At 37.0% G+C, this 21,135-nt stretch overlaps 1 protein-coding gene across 2 annotated transcripts in view; it reads left to right on the top strand.

The window, feature by feature from the left end:
• ST8SIA4 (ST8 alpha-N-acetyl-neuraminide alpha-2,8-sialyltransferase 4) overlaps positions 1-21,135 on the top strand; it is a 139,285-nt gene that overhangs the window by 20,785 nt on the left and 97,365 nt on the right. For both annotated transcript variants that reach the window (XM_036768754.1, XM_036768764.1), the window contains exon 3: positions 10,865-11,122. In XM_036768754.1, coding sequence (XP_036624649.1) covers positions 10,865-11,122 — 258 coding nt within the window. The remainder of the gene's footprint in view (positions 1-10,864; positions 11,123-21,135) is intronic.

The raw sequence follows: 21,135 nt of genomic DNA, 5'->3' as shown, positions 1-21,135 counted from the left end.
GATTGTTTTCACATTTCTGATTAGAAGATGATTGGTACTAATTTATTGCCACTGATAGTATGAATAGAAAATTGATGCTGTTATTTCATGGTTTCTCCTTAAGACTTAAATCAAGAAAGAAATACACAATAACACACTGAGCCAATCTTGAATAATGTATTCAGTTGTCAGGTCTTTGCAATGAACAAATAATTTGTTTAAAAATGTACAATGAACAAATAGCTCATAAAACTTACTAAAGTATATAAGTGGCAGTGACTAGTGGTTTTTAAATAAGCTTGTTGTATAATAATAAAATATTTAAAATCTTTAAAAATGCCTGATCTTGGTTTGACTTTTTCAAATAGATTTTAAGACACTATTACTCTAATCACTGAGTACTCTGAATTTTACTTTAAAAAATAATATCCATTTACCCATGGTATCTATTGAATATATGATCCTAGATTATGGAGCTTGAAGGGACCTCAGAATCCATCCCCTTCATTTTGCAGTGGAGAAAATTGAAGAGGCCCATCACAGTTAAGTGACTTGCCTAAATCATACACATAGTAAGCATCAGAGGCAATCTTGTAATTCAAGAGGCAGTGTCTTTCACAGCACCATGCTGTTTTCCACTCAGTAATGGTATTTTATCTTCCTTAAGTATATTCAGATCTGTGCTCTGTAAGGGTGCAAAGAATCTTAATTAATACTAATATTATTTTTGGAAGATTTTTTTAATTGATAATGCTCTATCAGTCATAATTCAGTGAGTCGTAGAATCATAGCATCTTAGATATGGAGTTGGTAGGGATCTCAGACACCATGTACTCCAACTTCATTTTATAGATTAAGGAAACTGAGGGTCAAGTAATGGAGGTTGAGAGACTCAAGGTCACAGAAGCAATCAGAGTCAGAGTTTGCATTTGAATTCTTTGTGTAGTATCAATACTTGTTCCTCTACACATTGAAACCATATTGGAATACTTTTCAAAGGAGTTAAAATAAAAGGTTAGAATTACAATAAAATCCTCAGTAAATTACCAAAAAATTAATATATAAAACTCACCTTGGTTAAAATTTTAAATACCCTTATATTTTAAGATAGTCTAACTTTTCATTATTCCTCAGAGAATATAGAGAACCTATATTTCAACTACATCTCCCATTAATACACCAAGAAGGGATTCCCATGTAGTCATCATAGATCCTTATCTATAGAGAGTTCTACCGAGAGTTTATTAAATCTATATGTTTGTTATACTTTGAAGGCTCTGAAAGTTTTAGTTAAAGGTTTACATGTTTCACAACAACTTCAGAATTATAGTAATTAACTTTGATAGCCTTTGCTTGAGGACCTTAAGTGAAGGGGAACAGACTACTTCCTATTATCATTCTAATTGTGAGAAAACCTCTCCTGATTTCAAGCCTAAGATGACCTTTCTGAAAGTTCTGCCTATTCATTCTGGTTTTGCTTTCTTGGGTCATATAGAATATCTTTTCCCTCTTTCACAAATTCTTTCAAATTCTTGAACTCAGCTATCATGTACCCCGTGAGTTTTTTCTTCTTCAGATTAAACATATCCAGTTCTTTCAACTGATCCTCTTATGCTGTGGACTTAAGGCCCTTCATCATTCTTGCTTTTCACTTCTGAATACTTTCTAGGGTTTAGTTTATCAGTTGTAATTCGGTTGTTCCAATCATGTCTCTTTATGGACTCTTTGTGACCCCATTTGGGGTTTTCTTGGCAAAGATACTGGAATGGCCTGCCACTTCCTTCATCAGCTCATTTTACAGATGAGAAAACTGAGGCAAACAAGGTTAAATGAGTTGCCTAGGGTCGCACAGCTAGTTAAGTGGCTGAGACCAGATTTGAACTCAGGAAGTCTTCCTGACTCCAGACTTAGCACCCTTTTTGCTGCATCACACAACTGCCCTTCCTAAAACTCTAAAACGAAATTCAATACTTCAGAAGTAATCTGGCCATTGACCATGGCAGAGTAAAATTGGATTATAATTTTATTCCTGGAAGCTATGTATCTCTTAGTGGTCCAAGATCACATTCTCCTTTTGGGTTGCCATATCACATCACTGACTCATATTGCTTTGCATTCTACGCCTTAATCTTTTTCAGGCAAACTGCTTTCAGGCTAATTTTAATATAAGTCACAATCAGAGGCTCTTCTAGTGAGTTCTTTTAAAAAAAAGTGCTATTCGAAAAGTTGGTAACATATGGAAACAGATTTGGATGTTATATTGAAAGACAGGCACACTGACGCATTGTTGCCAGATATTTAATTGACCTAACCATTATGGAAAATAATTTGAAATTATGCAAGAGAATTCACTAAACTGTTCAAAGTTTTTGGCCTAGCAGTCTTATTATTGTGACACTTTTAGGATGTCAAAGATAGAAAGGAAAGTTCCACACTCATCAAACTATTTGAACAACATTTTTGTTGCTGTAGCAAAGAACAAAATAAAACAATTCAAGTAAGATAGGTGCCTTTTGTCTGGCTGGACAGACTGTGTTAAATAAATATATTATATAATTGTACACATATATTAAGAATTAATATAAGTGTGGGGACATTTTAATGACCTGATGTAGAACAAAGCAATCTGAGTCAGTCAATAATATAAAAGGTGGATACATTAATTTAAATGAAAGCTGCCTTTTGTTCTCAAATTAAATATAGAAAATGAATCTTAGTCCCAAGAGAACAGATGAAGAAACATTCTTTCCTTTGCCTAGTTGAATGATTGGGACCATGGATTTGAATTGTTGCATTTTTAAATTGTGTTTTTTTTCCTTTGTGGGGGAGGGGGCAGGAAAATTATAATGTTAAGAAATGCTTGGTATACAAAAAAGGCACTTTTTAAAAAAAATGCAACTATGTATAGATGTATATAGAGAGTAATACATATCAAGTACACAGAGTAATGGTTTTGGACAGATAATAGTAATTATAATTAATTATAATAGTAATAGTAATGCTTTTAGAATGGCTTTAGATTGGTTTTGTTTTGTTTGGGGCTGTGTGTAGGGTTGGGGGGTAACAATTGCTTCTTCACCGGAAATACCTTCTGCTTTGAGAATTGGAAACTAAACCATAAAGTGGATCTTATGCAGGTTCCTCTTTTTTTCACATTAAAATCAAGCCTTTAAATATTCTTCTTGTCTTTTTTTGGAATACTAATATTTGGATTAGTTTTCTTTCTGTTGTTACTGTTTCTGATGCAGATAATTTTTCCCCTTGGTTTCTTGTAATCAGACAGGTTATATTTTCAATTTCCCCTTAAAAGTTGAATGACTAAGTTCCAGTTTAAATATAGTAGTCAAATTGTCATTTTTTTTTCAGTGACATTTAGTTGCATCGCCTTCTCTGAGAAACTACCCTCCTTTCCCACTCACAAGTTGTGTTTCTTGAAGTAAGAGGTGGGAACCTTGTGTTCAAGGTACACTGTGTGTTTCTCCCTCAGATCTCTGCTGATCCCCTTTCAGTTGTCAGGGGACACAGATCAAAGCATTAATCAAAATGGCATAATAAGAAGCATGACATTTCACTTGTAAACCTGAGAAGCAACATCCAAACACGCACAGTACCAGTGCAGAGAGTAGATACACATAGAGATCATAACTAGTGAGCCACCCTTGAAAGGAAAATAGACAGCCAGAACTATTTTCATTGATTTCTGAGTGTTCCGATTTCAGTTAGATGCTGCCACATGTTGTTCTTCTGAAATCCTTGGCCAGGGTATTTCTCTCTTAGCCAGCTCTTTTAAACAAAACCAATGCCTTTACTCTAGGACCACCACAAACATCCCTTGTTTTGCTTCTTCAGTGTTAGCTCAGTTCTCGGTGTCCTTATTCAGATACCTAATCCTAGTTTATGGTGACTAATAGTTATACTTCCTAAATTTGCATTTCTACAAGCCAGACCATAACTTAGGCAATGGTTATTTCCCTCTAAACCATCAAAGAGTTTCGTGTTCAGAGTTCCCATAGTTTTTACTTCTGAATTTCCCTCACATGCCCATTTAAGTGGGTGGTCTGGGGAATAGGTACAGAGGATACTGTGCTGATCAGGGGAGGTCATTGTCTCTGTTAAGCAAACACTTGCCCTTTCCATATGCAAATACTCCTACTTTAGGCGTAAAAAAGGCAAAATAAGAAAAGGGCATTGCCCCTCACACATAATCTATGACCTTCAAGGATTGATTTTTTTTCTTTTTATAATCTTCCCTATGACTAGTTGTTGAATTTCACAGATGAAACATACTAATCCACACACTATTTTAGGATCCATTTAATTTGAGCAATAGATGTTTTCAACCACTTTGTCTTACCTTTTAGATCAAAATTGAAATATTGATAGCATGATGCTCCCCTTTTACTTTCATTATTTTAAACTGCAGTGCATTTCTATATCAAAGAGTTCTGCTTGGAAATTTTTTTATCCATAGTTGAAGATCCCAACTTTTAAAAAATATTTTTAATTTTCAACATTAATTTCCACAAGATTACAAGATTTTGAGTTACAAATTTTCTCCCCATCTCTCCCCTCCCCCCACACTAAGATGGCATGTATTCTGATTACCCCTTTCCTCAATCTGCCCTCCCTGCTATCACCCCACTCCACCCTCATCTCCTTTATGCTTACTTTCTTGTAGGGCATTCCATTGCTTGTATATCTTATTATCATCCAGTTGCATGTAAAAGCAGTTTTTAACATTTGTTTTTAGAACTTCGAGTTCCAAATTCTCTCCCTCCAACCCCCCCCCCCCACCCTCCTTGAGAAGGCAAGCAATTCAATATAGGTTATACATGTATCATTGTGCAAAACATTTCCATAATAGTCATGTTGTGAAAGACTAACTGTATTTTCTTCCATCCTATCCTGTCCCCTTTATTCAGTTTTCTCCTTAGGTCCTGTCCCTTTTCAAAAGTGTTTGCTTTTAACTACCACCTCCACTAATCTGCCTTCCTTTCTATCATCCCCCCTCCTCTTATTCCCTTCCCCCCTACTTTCCCATGGGGTAAGATACCCAATTGAGTTTGTATGTTATTCCCTCCTTAAACTAAATCCAACGAGAGCAAGTTTCACTCATTCCCTCTCACTTACTCCCTCTTCCCATCCATTATAACAGTTTTTTCTTGCTACTTTTATGTGAGATAATTGACCCCATTCTATCTCTCCCTTTCTCCTTTTCCCAGTATATTTTTCTCTCACCCCTTAATTTTTTTTAGATATCATCCCTTCATATTTAACCCATCCTGCATCCTCTGTCTGTATATATATGCATATTCCCTTCAAGTACCCTAATACTGAAAACAGTCTCATGAGTTACAAATATCATCTGTCCAAGTAGGGATGTAAACAGTTCAGCTTTAGTGAGTCCCTTATGATTTCTCTTTCCCATTTACTTTTTCATGCTTCTCTTAATTCTTGTATTTCAAAGTCAAATTTTCTATTCAGTTCTGGTCTTTTCATTGAGAATGCTTGAAAGTCCTCTATTTCATTGTAAATCCCTATTTTGCCCTGGACTATTATACTCAGTTTTGCTGGATAGATGATTCTTGGTTTTAATCCCAGCTCGTTTGACCTCTGTAATATCATATTCCAAGACCTTTGATCCCTTAGTGTAGAAGCTTCTAGATCTTGTGTTATCCTGATTGTGTTTTCACAATACTCGAATTGTTTCTTTCTGGCTGCTTGCAATATTTTCTCCTTGACCTGGAAACTGTGGAATTTGGTGACAATATTCCTAGGAGTTTTCTTTTTGGGATCTTTTTCATGAGGTGATTGGTGGATTCTTTTAATTTCTGTTTTACCCTCTGGCTCTAGAATATCAGGACAATTTTCCTTGATAATTTCTTGAAAGGTAATGTCTAGGCTCTTTTTTTAAATCATGGCTTTCAGGTAGTGCAATAATTTTTAAATTATCTCTCCAGGATCTATTTTCCAGGTCAGTGGTTTTTCCAGTGAGATATTTCACATTGTCTTCTACTTTTTCATTCCTTTGGTTCTATTTTATAATATCTTGATTTCTCATAAAGTCACTAGTTTCCACTTGCTCCAATCTAATTTATAAGGTAGTGTTTCCTTCAGTGGTCTTTTGGACCTTGTTTCCCATTTGGCCAATTCTGCCTTTTAAGGCATTCTTCTCCTCCTTGGCTTTTTGGACCTCTTTTGTCATTTGAGTTAGTCTATTTTTTAAGGTGTTATTTTCTTCAGTATTTTTCTGGGCCTCCTTTAGCAAGTCGTTGACTTGTTTTTCATGGTTTTCTCGCATCACTCTCATTTCTCTTTCCAATTTTTCCTCTACTTCTTCTGAAAAAGTAGGGATCCTAAGAAATGTTCTAGATTTCTACTTCTCCTTCATTGTTTATTAACTTCAACGATTACTTATGTGTGTCTGTTTTGCATTCCACAGAACACAGACACTCCAAGGTTTCCTAATTTCATGTTATTTTCAGATGTCTTCTATAACATTCTACTTTTATATAATCTCTCCTTTAGTAAAATGTGTTATGTTCAATTTTTTCCATGTACACATGCCTTTTTCAACTAGCAGTTTGTTGATTATTACTTATATGAATTCTTGGCTTCGTAAACTCAACATTCGAAGAATTATTGACAGCATTTCAGAAAAAAACATTTTTTCAAACCATGGAGGAAGAGCACACCTTTTTATGTAGAATATGGGTCAAAAAATCTTACAATCATTTTATTTTCCAGTTACATTGAACACTAACCTGAGACCTACTTAAGCAAACCAAGGTAGAAAATATAGAGCATGATGCCATCTTATGATGCTTATTTTTTTGCCTGTCTTTGTAATTAGTACTGATTGATTTGTAACCATATAGTACATGACTACTCTTTTGAAAGTATCATCAGTTCTTCCCAATTGTGAGTGCCTGAACTATGAAATATCTACCAAAAATGCTACTATATTTTGGCAGTCATAATATTAATAATACACAGCTCTTTTGAGTAAAGAGTTTTTGCCATAAAAACACTTCAAATAACCAACTCCTAATTTGGTTAATTTTACCTACCAAACAGTACTGCTTGAGAATTACTATAGAGAGTGATTCTTTTTTTCGTGTTATAAGTAATTGGCACATGTTTAAAGTTTAGGATTATCAGAACTTTAGTTAAAAACTGGATAGCCTGTGTTGAGCATGAGGATTAATGTCGTTGAATATTGGTCATGATGTAAGTAATTTGATTTTATTCATAATCATAGAATTTCAGCACTAGAGATCATTTAGTTCAAATTCCCTTCAGTACAACCCATTCGAATCCAATTCATGCTAAACAAAACAATATGCTAGGTTGCAGGGAACCACAGCAAAAAGAAATCAGTCCCGATTCTCAATGAGCTTACTGGGGAGTGGCGGGGTGGAAAGTTATTAAACATATATATGGAGATTTGAAGGAGAAGGGGAGAGGACTAAACAGCAAAGGGAATCAAGAAAGACTCCCTGTGGGACATGGCAAATGAGCTAAATCTGGAAGGCTAGAGATTCTAATGTATGCCTGTAAGGAAGGAGTTCATTGCAGACATTACAAAGCCATGTTAGCAGGCATATAACATGTGGTGCTGAATTTCAGGAATGACAAGTGGGCCGCTTTGACTGTAACATAGAGTACCTGAGGGACGTAAGTTGCAGGAAGCCTGAAAACATAGTCTGGAGCCAGATTGTGAAGGGTTTTCAATGCCAAGATAGAAAGTTTGTATTTTATCCTAGGGAGGCATTGAAGCTTTGTGATGTGCTTTAGGGAGATTCTTGTGGCAACTGTGTTGAGGCTGAATTGAAGAGGGAAGATATTGGAAGCTTGAAGTTCAATTAGAAGGTTGTTGTAGTAGGAACTTTTGTCGAGGCAAGATTTGATGAGCATCCTTGCAGGTGAAGAAACTAAGGTTCAGAGAGCTTGTGACAAAGTCCTACAGATAGTTAAGTGTCTGGGATATAACTAAAAGCCAGGACTTCTATGAGAAACTATGTGATGCTATGGAATGATTATTGGCTTTGGAGTCAGGCTAAGCTCAAATCCTTCCTTATAGGTAGTCCTCTCGCTAACTGTGGAACATTGGACAAGTTCATTAACCTCTATAGGCTTCAGTCTCCACGTTTGTAAAATGAGGGGGTTGAGTTAGAAGAATTCTGAGGCTTCTTCTGGCTTTTAATTCTCTTATTCCAGTGTTCTCTCTGGAGTCTAATAAATACTCAATTAAAAATGATCATCATAGGACTCAATGTACTACATCTCAGTCTAAATATGAGCTATTTCTCTCAAGAGCTTAACACTTTTTAATCGTTTTCATTGGATACTTCATCACTTGATCTATTTGTGATCTTGTTAATGTGAGTACTCCATCTAACAGATAGTAACCCATCTATGTATAGTTTCTTTTCCTTGTGTGACTCTTGTCCACATACACATATAAAACCTTGGGTTTATCCAATATAGTGGGAGCCTTTCTGACTTTCTCTTGACATTATGTTGACCCCCATGGAACATGTAGGTTGTTCATTGGTTACCCTTTTTCTTGTTACATGACAAATCACTTTCTAGATCTCTTTTCATTTCTGTGGCAAGCCATGTTATTGATCAGTGACAGTGAAACTACTACTACCTTTAAGTTCTTATATCATAGGTTCCAATGGGTGGCCTCAGGATGTAGAAATGGCACTAAAGAAAACAGAGATGAGAACAGTAGGACTTGACCAAATATACAAAGGAGGCTTTTGAAGGAAGATATACAATTTTGATGATTTTGAGGGATTAATTTTTAAGATCTCTGAGAATAATTACTATTTGTGTGTCTCCCGATTCCCTTCTCAAAGAAAGTATTTTGATTACATAAGACATAGGGTAAAACAGAGGAGTTTTTTTTCCAGGAACATATTCCAACCATTTTTACCATAATAGATCCAATTTTGTGGTAGTTATCTGAGAGTTCATAAGAAAATAAATATTTTTTAAAGTCCCCAGCTATTTAAAATTTTGAAGTTATTCTTGCTCACTAGTGTCGTTTAGGAGTAAAGACATAGTCAGTTCCTAATGTCATTAATTTCCTTTACGTTTTATTGACTGGTCAAAAGTGTGCTATCATGGAGTTCAGATTTGTTAACCAAAAAAATAGAAAAAACTAGACTTAAGGAAGATATTTGACTTTCCCAAAGTCATAGTTCTAGTTAGTGCAGAACTTTACCTCTCCTGGCCTCTCAGCACTACAGGCAGCTATACAGATTTGTCCTTCCTTAATCATATCTGCTGATATTACCAGCTGTTGTAAAGGACTTTGAGCTTGGAGGAAAGGTACAGTTACAACCACAGCTAGCAGTTCTCTTGGCCAGAGGAAGCACCCCTCAGCATGCTTAGGACAAAAATAATAAAGGCTCACTTAAGTGTGTGTGTGAGAGAGAGAGGCGGGGGGAGAGAGAGAGAGAGAGAGAGAGAGAGAGAGAGAGAGAGAGAGAGAGAGAGAGAGATAATCCAAGCATGAGGCTGACATCTCAAACCCCAACATACAATTCCACATAAGGGAGAAACTCTGAGATGCCCCCCCCGTTACGTGTGTGCACACAACCGTGTGCGTGTGCGTGTGTGTGTGTGTGTGTGTGTATGCGTAAGGGTCTGGAAGTGGAATAGAAAAGATCCCTTAGGGAATAGAAAATGGAACACCAAGAGACTGTTGCTATTAAGGAAGCTACTGCCAGTTTCAGGGTCAGGAACATGTGGGACTGGGACTTTTCTTCATCCCACAGGGGGTGGAACATGCCATATTATATCTTCCTATTTTAGTGAATTATTTTTGCTAACTCAGCACTAGCTGCTTCTACCTGTTAAAAGAGTGAATCAGCATGCTATTAGCATCTTTTTATATTTTGGAGCCATTGAGCAAAGCCAAGCTGTACCCTGGTTATGGTTCTGGTGATTACACACAAAGTACCATTATTCTTTCTTCTTGAGAGAATTGGTAACCACATATAGACTCTGATAATCATATCATATATGGATATAATATGCATATAAGTGCATGTATAAACATGCGTAATAAAAATATCTAAAATATATGTACATAGGTGTGTACACCTATGTGCATATGACATTTTAATTCTCTAGTTGGGCTTTTAGTTTATATTACCTTTTACTTTTGGCATAGAAATTTGCAAAAGTTTCAAAGTTCGTTTTATTTACCTAAATAGTAATAATAAAATTCTAAATGCCTGTTGCAACCATTAACCTATAGCACAAACTAGTTAGGTGGAACTGATGTGCTAGGCAGTAATGTTTAAAGTACAGTTATGAGTCAAATCAGCTAGCTTTTATTTTGTCCCAGTATTCATCATACATTGGAATAGATGACTAAATTTATTCATTCACCCAGTTTTTATTCAGTGTTTACTATGTGTGAGTCACTGTTCTAAGGCATATGGGGGATATAAAATGAATAAGGCACAGATTCTGCTATCAAGGGACTTATAGTGCACAGTGTTATTTTAATGATTATTTTTATAGGAAAATGGCTTTTTACAGTAAATTTGAATGATATCGCCAAATAATAGTATAGCATTTATAACCAGCTACTTCACATTGTGTGATACTTACTTTTAAAGGTACAGTAGTAGGGCAGCTAGGTGGCACATTGAGTAGAGCACTGGCCCTGGAGTCAGGAGGACCTGAGTTCATATCTGGCCTCAGACACTTGACATATGTACTAGCTGTGTGCCCTTGGGCAAGCCACTTAACCCCAATTGCCCTTACCCCTCCCCCCCAAAAAACAAAAAACCAAAAGTACAGTAGCAGTAAATTGGATTTCTTGTCACTAATGGAACCATTGTTTGTGTTCTGAATACAGGAAAAACATACTTCGCTTCCTGGATGCAGAAAGAGACATTTCTGTGGTCAAGAGCAGTTTAAAGCCTGGAGATGTGTTGCACTATGTATTAGACAGGCGCCGTACTCTAAATGTTTCTCAGGAATTGCATAGCCTCCTTCCTGAAGTTTCACCGATGAAAAACCGTCGATTTAAGACATGTGCAGTGGTTGGCAATTCTGGGATTCTGCTGAACAGTGGATGTGGAAAGGAGATTGACAGTCACGAATTTGTGATAAGGTGCGTTTTCACTACTTTCTTCAGATTATAACTTATTTTAAAACTGCTTATCAAGGAAAGAGAAAACTGGCAAAAATGGTTAGCCCAATATCATTTTCAGAGTTTATTGAGCTCACAGAGATATTTATTTGCAGTGATATCTTTTGCTCTGTGGTGTTGAAATTTACATTTATTCTTACACAGAAAACTCTAATTATCTTGTCACTGAAATGAGAGAAGCTCCTAGCTGTGGTAGTGACATTCAAATCACGTTTTTTATTCAGAATTTATATATATTTTTTGTTGTTAAAAGATTTGATAGAGTGTAGAGGAAAAGGATTTTGTTTTGTAGTGTTGTCTCCTCACTTTTGATTATAAGATGTTACATTACATATCTGTTATATTCAAATTAGGAGTAGTATTTGGTAATGCTGCAATCAAATGTCAGATCATAGGATCATAGATTCAAAACTGGAAGGGACCTCAGATGCTCTCTTGTCCAACCCCTCATTTTATCAAAGAGGTAACTGAAGCCCAGGGAGGCTATGTGACTTTTCCAATGTCAGAGAAGTAGTTAAGCATCAGAGGTGGTATTTAAATCCACACCCTCTCACTCCAGAGCCAATCCTGTGAGAGAATTTACCCTCCTTTATTCTATGACAAACCATTTAAGTGAATTTCTGGCAATGTGTATCAGATCCATCCTTAACATTTGGAACCTAATTGCACTCATTTTACTTTGTGCTATTATATATGTTTGATGCTGGTTATGTATTAGTTATTTGAGTTTAGGACCACAAAAAGTAGTATTTTATTCTATTTGATGAGTTAGGTAATTGAGAAAATTTAAAAAAAAAACACTAGTAGGACTGGCATAAGAGTTATATTAGAGATATTGGTAGTATTAAGTTTCAGTTGCCATAACAGAGCACGAAGGCAGGATGGACTTGTCAGAGTCATCTGTCAAATAGAAATCCCCAAGTCAGTAAAGACTAGTGGGAGGTATGCTGGTCACAGAGGAAGGGATCCTTGTTTTGAATCCTAACCCCGGTACAAATTGGTTATGTGACACTGAATAGGCAAGCCGTTTATTCTCTGAGCTTCATTTTCTTTGTCTGTAAAATGGAGGTAATTATACTGTATTATATATTTCATGAGACCTGTTTGAAGGAAATATTTTATAAACATTAAATTTAAAGCCAAATGTAAAAGTGAGTTATTATTTTATAAATAGAAAGGAACTTTGATCTGGCTTGTTGTCAGTTCTCACTGGCCATCTTTAACTCTTCATGTATTGAAGTATGGCTATAGATTTGATTTTACATAATTAAAATTAATTTTGATACGTAAAAAGTGTAAGTCCTTTTAATATGGTAGTTCCTGATGAATGGATACTAAATAGACTTTTAAACCCATTTTACCTATAGGAAAATTATGCTTAGGATTAATTTTCTGAAATTCTTAAGAAAGTCACTTATCTATTTGTAATTTGAAGATTTGCATTAAATTTCTCCTTTGGACTGTCAACTCCACCTTAAAACAGGGTAGGCTGTAAGGTTTCACCTTTGGTACACAGGTGTGGTCTCAGGGCCAGAATTCCTGTTCTTATAATAGCTTTATTTTTTTAAGTTGCAAAGAGAAAGAAGATTTGAATGATTGATGTGACTTTTATAATGGTCAATTCAATCATTAGCAATTCACCTTAAAACAAGTAACTGTACTAGTGATTTGCCATTTAAAGTGTAATCAACAGGCGTAGCAATATCGTCAGAGGAAACAAACACCAGAAAAAGAAGAGAGTAGAATAAACTGAAACAGGTGAATAACTGAATAACTAGATAGTGGAAAGCCTGGAACCTGGGCTTAAAAGGGGAACAAAAGTCTTAAGAGCTGTAGAGAAGGTATAATTTGGGGTCAAGTGAAAGTTTGGAAATAAAAGGAGTATTCGGACCTAGTATGAAGAGAGGAGTCTAGAAAGAATAAATTAAAATGAAATAGAATTGAGAACTGGGATAAGGGGGTGATATCCCAGCTCTCCATTCCGGTTATCCTTCTAGTCTTGGTTGCTAAACATATTTAACTCACCCAACTGTAGCTCAGACTCACCTGGAATCTGGTACCAAATCTTGACTCTAGATGTGTGATAAAGAACCTGAGTCAATAGCTGCCCTGCTTTAACCTTAATACTTGCATCTCTCCAGTGACTAGATTTTCAGAATTGAAGCCTAGATTCCAAATAACTGAACTCCTACTTTGTTTCATTCAGTCCTCTAGGTGGCTGTATTTCTTATCTGCTGCTAAGAAACACAGGTTTTTCAGAGTTGGACAAGATCTCATTGGCTATGTAGTACAACCCGAACTAGAAAAAAGAATCCTCCCTATAACATAATCCACAAGTTGTCATCCAGCCATTGATTAAAGACCTCAAAGGAGGGAGAACGCCCAACTCTCTAAGGTCGCCCATTCTAATTTTGAATGACGGTACTTGTTAGGAAATTTTTATATCATGTTTAAATTTGCTTCTTTGCAGCTTCCATCATTGCTACTAACTCTGTTCTCTGGTGTCAAAAGGAATAAGTTTACTTCCCCTTCTCCTTACCCAGAGTGAAAATACATCAAGATATTTATCTTGTTCCCAGAGCATTGTCTTTCCAAATTCCTTCAACTTGTCCCTGAACATGAGGTCCTTTAAAATCCTGGTTGCCCTCTTCTGGGTACTCTCCAGTCCTTCTTAAAATGTGGTTCCTCAAACTGAATGCTCCAGAGGTAGTCTAACCAGAAAAGGCACAGAAGGTCAGTGGGGAGGACACTAGATGTGGAGTCAGGAGGAACCTATCTCAATTATTTACTACTTGTGTGACCCTGGGTAAATCAATGAATCTTTCTACGCAGTTTCGTTATCTACACAAAGGACATGGGTGGAGTGGGTGGACTTGATAACCTTTAAGTCTTTTTATAGCTCAAAATTTTGATCTTATGACCTTACTACTCCAGTGTCTGAGTATACTTCCTAATACTATTTTTACTCAAGGGGCCTGTTTTCCTGCCCCTGTTTTCTATCCTCCTTGTGACTAGATTCCTACCATCTGCAACTAAATTATTCCCATAATCCCCATTGGATCTCTACTAGTTTTCACTATTCTGACCTCTGCTTATCTCTGCTTGGACAACAAGTGTTATAATTAGAACAATGACTAGCAATATTCCTATCCTGCCTATCTTTTTCTCCAGAGACTAGTATTGTGGTTGTAGATCTAATTTCTGGCCTCATACCCCAAGGATCTATCCCTAGGGTGGACAAAAATAGATATCATGTATGCTTGTTTAGATTCCTGGTATTCTTCAGACATTGCAGGTCTTCCTGTATTTTATCTGAACTTAATTACACTTTAATTTTTAGGTGTTGATTCTATCTTACAAATTGTTTGGTATAGGGAATATCCAGTCTGTAGCAAAACAATGACTTTTTTGGAGGGGGGAAGGCAAGGCAATTGGGGTTAAGCGACTTGCCCAAGGTCACAAATCTAGTAAGTATCAAGCGTCCGAGGCCGCATTTGAACCCAGGTCCTCCTGACTTCAGGGCCTGTGTGTTATTCACTGTGCCACCTAGCCGCCCCAATGACTTCTATCTTAGATATGGTGATTTTTGAGATGATGATGATGATGATAATGATGATGATAACTCATGTAGTGCTATAAGGTTTGCAAACCTTATCCTCACAACTCTGGAAATTTGGTGCTTAGAGGATGCTTGGGAGATACTGTTGAAGTTGTCTAATAGGAGCTAGTGATGCAGGGCTAGAGTTAAATGTGTCCAAAACTGAACTCATTTCCTTTCTTCCCAAATTCAGCTCTGTTTTGAACTATCCTATTTCTGACAAGGGTACCACACCAGTGTTCAGAACCTCTGTGCTACCCTTGACTTTTTGGAGGTCTTCAACCAGAGACTGAATGGCCAAACATATTTCACATTATTCCACTCCAAACTATTGTCCTGTTAATCCAGCCTTCTTAATGTGATGCTGACAAAACACTCCCATTTCTTGCATCTGCCCCTTCCTGCTAGTTAATCCCCTCGCTTTCAGTGCCCTCTCTCCTTTCCCCTGTACCTCAGAATCCCTAGTTTCCTTCAATGTGCAGCTCATATCAGCATCTAAGCTCTTTCTCCTAAGGCCTGGCTGATCTACCTGTTCAGTTCTGGGTTCAGTATTTTTTTTTTAGTCTTAATTTAAATTTATTTATTTAACATATTTAGTTTTTGGCATTGATTTTCACAAGAGTTTCAATTACAAATTTTCTCCCCATTTCTACTCTCCCCCCCACTCCAAGATGCCATATATTCTGGTTGCTCTGTCCCCCAGTCAGCTCTACCCTCTATCACCCCACTCCCCTCCCATCCCTTTTTCCTTTCCTTTCTTGTAGGGCAAGATAAATTTCTACGCCCCATTGCCTGTGTATCTTATTTTCCAGTTGCATGCAAAAACTTTTTTTTTGTTTTTGAACATCTGTTTTTAAAACTTTGAGTTCCAAATTCTCTCCCCTCTTCCCTTCCCACCCACCCTCTCTAAGAAGTCAAGCAATTCAACATAGGCCACATGTGTATCATTATGTATAACCCTTCCACAATACTCATGTTGTGAAAGACTAACTATATTTTGTTCCTTCCCAATCCATCCCACTTTATTGAATTTTCTCCCTTGACCCTGTCCCCTTTCAAAAGTGTTTGTTTTTGATTACCTCCACCGCTATCTGCCCTCCCCTCCATCATCCCCCCCCCCTTTTTTATCTTCCTCCCTCTTCTTTCCAGTGGGGTAAGATACCCAATTGGGTATGTATGGTATTCCCTCCTCAGGCCAAATCTGATGAGAGCAAGGTTCACTCATTCCCCCCTCACCTGCCCTCTCCCCTCCTCCCACAGAACTGCTTCCTCTTGCCACCTTTGGGTTCAATATTTTAAGAAGAACATTAATAAGCAAGACAGTGTTTCCAGAAGAAGGTAACAGGAGGATGAAAAGTCTCGAATCCAGAAACTAGTATTCTAGAAGAGAGAAGACTTGGGATTTAGGGAGTGAGTGGGGGGCATGACATGATAACCTCAGGTGTTTGAAGAGATGTCATGTGTAATAGGGATTAGACTTGTTTTATCCCTAGAGTACAAAACAAAGAGGCAAATTTTAGTTTGATATCAGGAAAGCCAAAACCAAAATCACTTCTTAACAATTAGAGTCATTGAAAAATAGAAGGGGATACTTTTAGAGGTAGTAGGGTTTGCCTTCCTAAGCCTTTAAGTAGAGGCTGGAAAACCACTTGTTGGGTGTTAAAGTGGAGATTCTTTTTTTTTCAATAGATTGGTCTAAATGGCCACTAAGTTCAAAGTTACCTTTTAATTCTCAGATTCTGTGATTCAGTGAAAGCCTTTCTAGATTATTCGATTGGTAGTACCTCCTCTTCCTACCCTCTTTAGCGTGTGTGTCTGTCTGTCTGTCTGTATCTGTCTGTCTGTCTGTAAACTTTTTGAGGACAAGGATTGTTTATATATATATATATATATATATATATATATATATATATACACATATATATTATTATATGAGTGCCTAGCGCAATGCCTGACACACAATAAGTTGTCAATAAATATTTAATTGAGAAGCAACTAGGTACAGATAGATATATAGGTAAGTAGATATAGATAGACATCTATGTCTGCCTATATGTAGATATTGATCTATAGAGATATCTATATCTATACAGATGTAGAACTATATAGATAGAAATCTATCTATATAGAAATGTCCATATAGATTAATATCTATCTATATAGCTATCTCTGTATAGCTATAGATACAGCTGTCTATATGCAGGCATATATCTCTCTAGATTTATCTATCTATGTATCTATGTATGTATCTATGTATGTATGTATGTATGTATGTATGTATCTATCTGTCCCTAATTGCTCCTCAGTTATATATGTATATATGAAACACATGTATATATTCAATAGAATGTGAGGTCGTCCTGAGTAGTGACTATTTTATTTTTATCTTTATAGTCAGTGCCTAGCACAAAGTCTGAAATATAGTAGGTGCTTAATGAATGCTTGTTGCCTGATTGATATATAGATCTGGCAGTCATTTTGCATAGAAATGATAGTTTAGTTCATGGGATCTGATGAGATCACAAGATGTATATAGAGAGAAAAGATGAAGGACTGTACATGGAGAGAGAACTTAAACCTCTACTTACGGGGTAGGATATAAATAATGACCTAGTAAAGGAGACGGAGAAGAAGCAGTCAGAAAGGTAGTAGGAGAACTACAAGAAAACAATGACATGGAAAATTCATGAAGGGGACACTGTCCAGGAAGTCAGTATTACAGAGTAATTGGTATTGCAGAATCTAAAGTTTTACCGAGAAGTCAAGAAGGATAAGGACTGAGAATGTGTCAATGGATTGGGCAATTAAGTGATCACAAGGAACTTGGGAGAAAGTTTTCCTTGAATGATGAGGTCAGAAGTCAAATTACGAGAGGCTGAAGAATGAGAGATAAGACAGAAAGTAGACGTAGTAACTGCTGATTTTTTTTCTAGGAGCTTGACTGTGAAAGGGAGAGGACATATGCTAGCTCTTTTCAGGAATTTATCAATTGGACACATCCTTAACTGAAGGTGGCTGGAGATCTTTAAGTGGGAATATATTAGAAAGTGACAGTAAAACTTTGAAAATATATATCCCATCATAAATAAAAGTTGGCTAAATTTAAATTTGAATATTTGTTTCGTATTTGATTATTAATTTGCTTGTTCATTTGACGGAAAGGGCCAATTTGTTGGTAATGTGCGGCTTATTTATGCTCCAGGAAAGCTGATGGAGTTGTAGACTTTGTTATATTATTGAGATCCTATATTTGCTACAGCTTTCCCTGCCCAGAGCTAATCTGAACATAGACTTCTTGGTATATAAAGATAATTTTGGACATGGACAGACCTAGTGACAAGAAAGAGAAACACTGATATTCTTGAGGAACTACATCTTGGTCCCTTCTGAACCAGGAGATGAGTAAGAATATTTTTCTATCTATAATCACATGTATCGGTTCCTAGTCTAAATGATCTGAAATCATTTAGAATGTAAGCTCTTTGTGACCAGTGATTGCTTTAGTCTTTGTACTTATATTATGTGTCTGGCACAAAAAAGGCTTTTAAAAATAGTTGCTAATTGATTCATTGATTTAACTTTGCTCTTATGCTGATGGGACATGGTGGGCAATAATAAATTTTATGTTGATGGGCTGAATCATACTCATCACTTCAATTCAGTTTAATTCAATTTAGTATTATTTATTAAATACCTAACGTTGGATTAAACTTACTTTGCTCTGAAGGAAGAACTAGGAACAATGACCGGAAGTTACAGAGACACATAAGATAGACAGACAGGTAAGTCACTAGAAAAATAGGGAATTTATTAAACACTTATTCTGTGCAATCAAATGGGGAAGGTATCCTATAAAGGGGAGCTGAACCTGGGACTAGGAGTGGGAAAGGTATGATATGGCAGGTGAAAATCAGAGGGAGAGTCCAGCTGGTAGTAAAATAAAGCATACCTCGTGGCCTTCCTAAAATGGTTGTCCTTTGGGAGGGAGTCACCAATTAAGAGGAGGGTCTCAGGGCTGAAGATTCTACTGGGTGATAATACCTCAGATGAGGGGAATGAGGAGGAATCTAAAAGGAGATTCCAGACGTGAGTGAAATGAAACATGACTGAGATTCTTCTCTGTTGAAGACTTTCCCAACTATAACAACTCTTATAGACCATCAGCTAAGGCATGAAGAGGTTTTTATATGCATTATTGAAGCGAACACTCACATTGATGAAATCACATGTGCTATATGAGTTGCAAGAAGCCAGAAGTGGGATACAGATTTCTGGTGGGGTGGAGACAGTTGGACAAAAAATATTTAGGAAATGTATTATTGATAAAGGGAAAATATTCCTAGCAATTAGAGCTATTCAGAAATGGAATTGGTTCACCTTTAAGCAGAGATGGAATACTCACTTGTTACATGTATTTTATGAGTTAGCTTAGATGGACTTTGAGGTCCCATCCAACTCTGAAACAATTTCATTCTGTGATATTATGTGCCAGGCACTGTGGCTACAAACACAAAAATATGTCATTCTCTGCCCTAAAGGAGCATACGTTCTTTTGGGGGGAAAAGTACTCACACCAGTAAATGCAAAATATGTACAAAATTTTTTCAAGAGGGAGGGCACCAAGAACTCCTTGAAGGGAGCTGTGGCTTCCAAGCACAGTTGACGGGGGATACTATTTTATAATCCTGAAGGACATCATATGTGAGGAACTTGGTTTCAACTTTCTGTTCTGACTTTGCTTTGTGTCCTTGGGTAAGTTCTTTCTTCTCTCTGGGCCTCAATTTTCTTATCTGTCAAATGGGAATATATGTGGACTAAACGACATTTAAGGTCACTTTCAGCGTTAAATCTGTGGTCATATGATTTCAGATGGAAGATGCCATGTCATAAAGCAAGAAAATTAAGTTTGACAGAATGTGGAATGTGAGACAGAGAAACAGTCTGACATGACAGGATGCAGCTGGATTGTAAAGTATTTTAAACATGAAACAGGAAAGTTTGTACCTTAGCCTAGTGGCAATAGGAAATCCTTATATCTTCTAGAGCCAGGAAATAACATTGTCAGACCTGTGTTTTAAGAACATAGATTTGGCAACTCTGTTGAAGGGAGTGATGAAGGGAGAGACTGGAGGAAGGATGACCAATCAGGAGGCTATTGCAGCACTCTAAGCTTCAGGTTTTTACAGTTGTCCAGGCCGGCTGTGGCTGAAGTGGGGCGAAGGTGCCAGTCATTGAAGTTGAGGAGGTTGAACTGGGAATAAGGCTCTTGGAGGAAAATCACACATATGTTGAAGTTCCCAAGTATAAAAACAGGGTTTGGGGTGAAGATGTAGACTGTTAGCCAGATATAGGGTGTGATGGGATAATGACCTTGGGGCTGGTAGAAAATTGAACGCGATATAGATATGTTGGGTGAACCTGCAGGAAGGAGACGTTGTTTAGTGATGACAAAAAAGAATTGGTCTGAAAATGGCAAGAGCAAGAAGCATACATAACACCTCTTTTGATGTGTGTGTGTGTGTGTGTGTGTGTGTGTGTATTTAGAGATAGGGAAGGAGGAGAAACATGCTAGAAAATACATCTAGTATTGTAAAGGGTAACTAGGATTCAGATTCTTCTTCGAGAAGCTAAGTTCCCAGCAGTGGAGAAATAGAAGGCTGAAGGGTAGCTAGAGAAAGAAAGCTAATGTAAAGGGCAGTTTGGTAACAATAAAATAGGGCACAGTAATAACAGAGTGAAGTTCAGGATAAGGACTCAGGGAGGGTAGGGCTGAGGTAGATGGAGCTCAGGACTTACAGAAAGTGATAGCTGGACATGGAGTTTTCACCAAGAGGAAGAGTGTTACAAAACTCACACTGGTGATCAGCATGGAAGTTTTGACCTGTTGTGTTTGGGTGCTAGTTTCTCTCTCTGTAACAACAGTGTTGCTAGCACCTACTGTGGAGGTGAAAGACCACCAACAAGAACAACAACAGAAGGGCTGCTAGCACAGGTCCTTTGATCTGCTTTTCTAAGGAAAGCAACTTTAAGGGATTAACAATCTCACTTTAATTAAACATACAACTATCATTCACTTAGTTCAGGGGGAAAAGTCAGCACCAAATACAAACAGAAATTACAAACTAATCAACATACAGGCTTTTGAATGATCAAGATATTACATACATAGTTACTAGTGAGAGAAGCTCACTAGTTTTCAAGGTGGGGAGGTTTTCAGTGACTACCCATAGTCTCCTCACCAACACTCTTTCAGTGAGTATGCCCCCAAAGGCAAACTGCCAACCTCAGAGCTCTTATACACTGTTCAGGGCCCTGAGGGCTCAGAGCCTACTTAGCAAAAAGGTTTGAGGCCTAGGGCCTCACACCTAGTTAGTGA

The sequence above is a fragment of the Trichosurus vulpecula genome, chromosome 1 (genome assembly GCF_011100635.1).
Source record: "Trichosurus vulpecula isolate mTriVul1 chromosome 1, mTriVul1.pri, whole genome shotgun sequence".
In the NCBI taxonomy this organism is placed as follows: domain Eukaryota; kingdom Metazoa; phylum Chordata; class Mammalia; order Diprotodontia; family Phalangeridae; genus Trichosurus; species Trichosurus vulpecula.
This window is presented reverse-complemented; position numbering and strand designations above follow the sequence as displayed.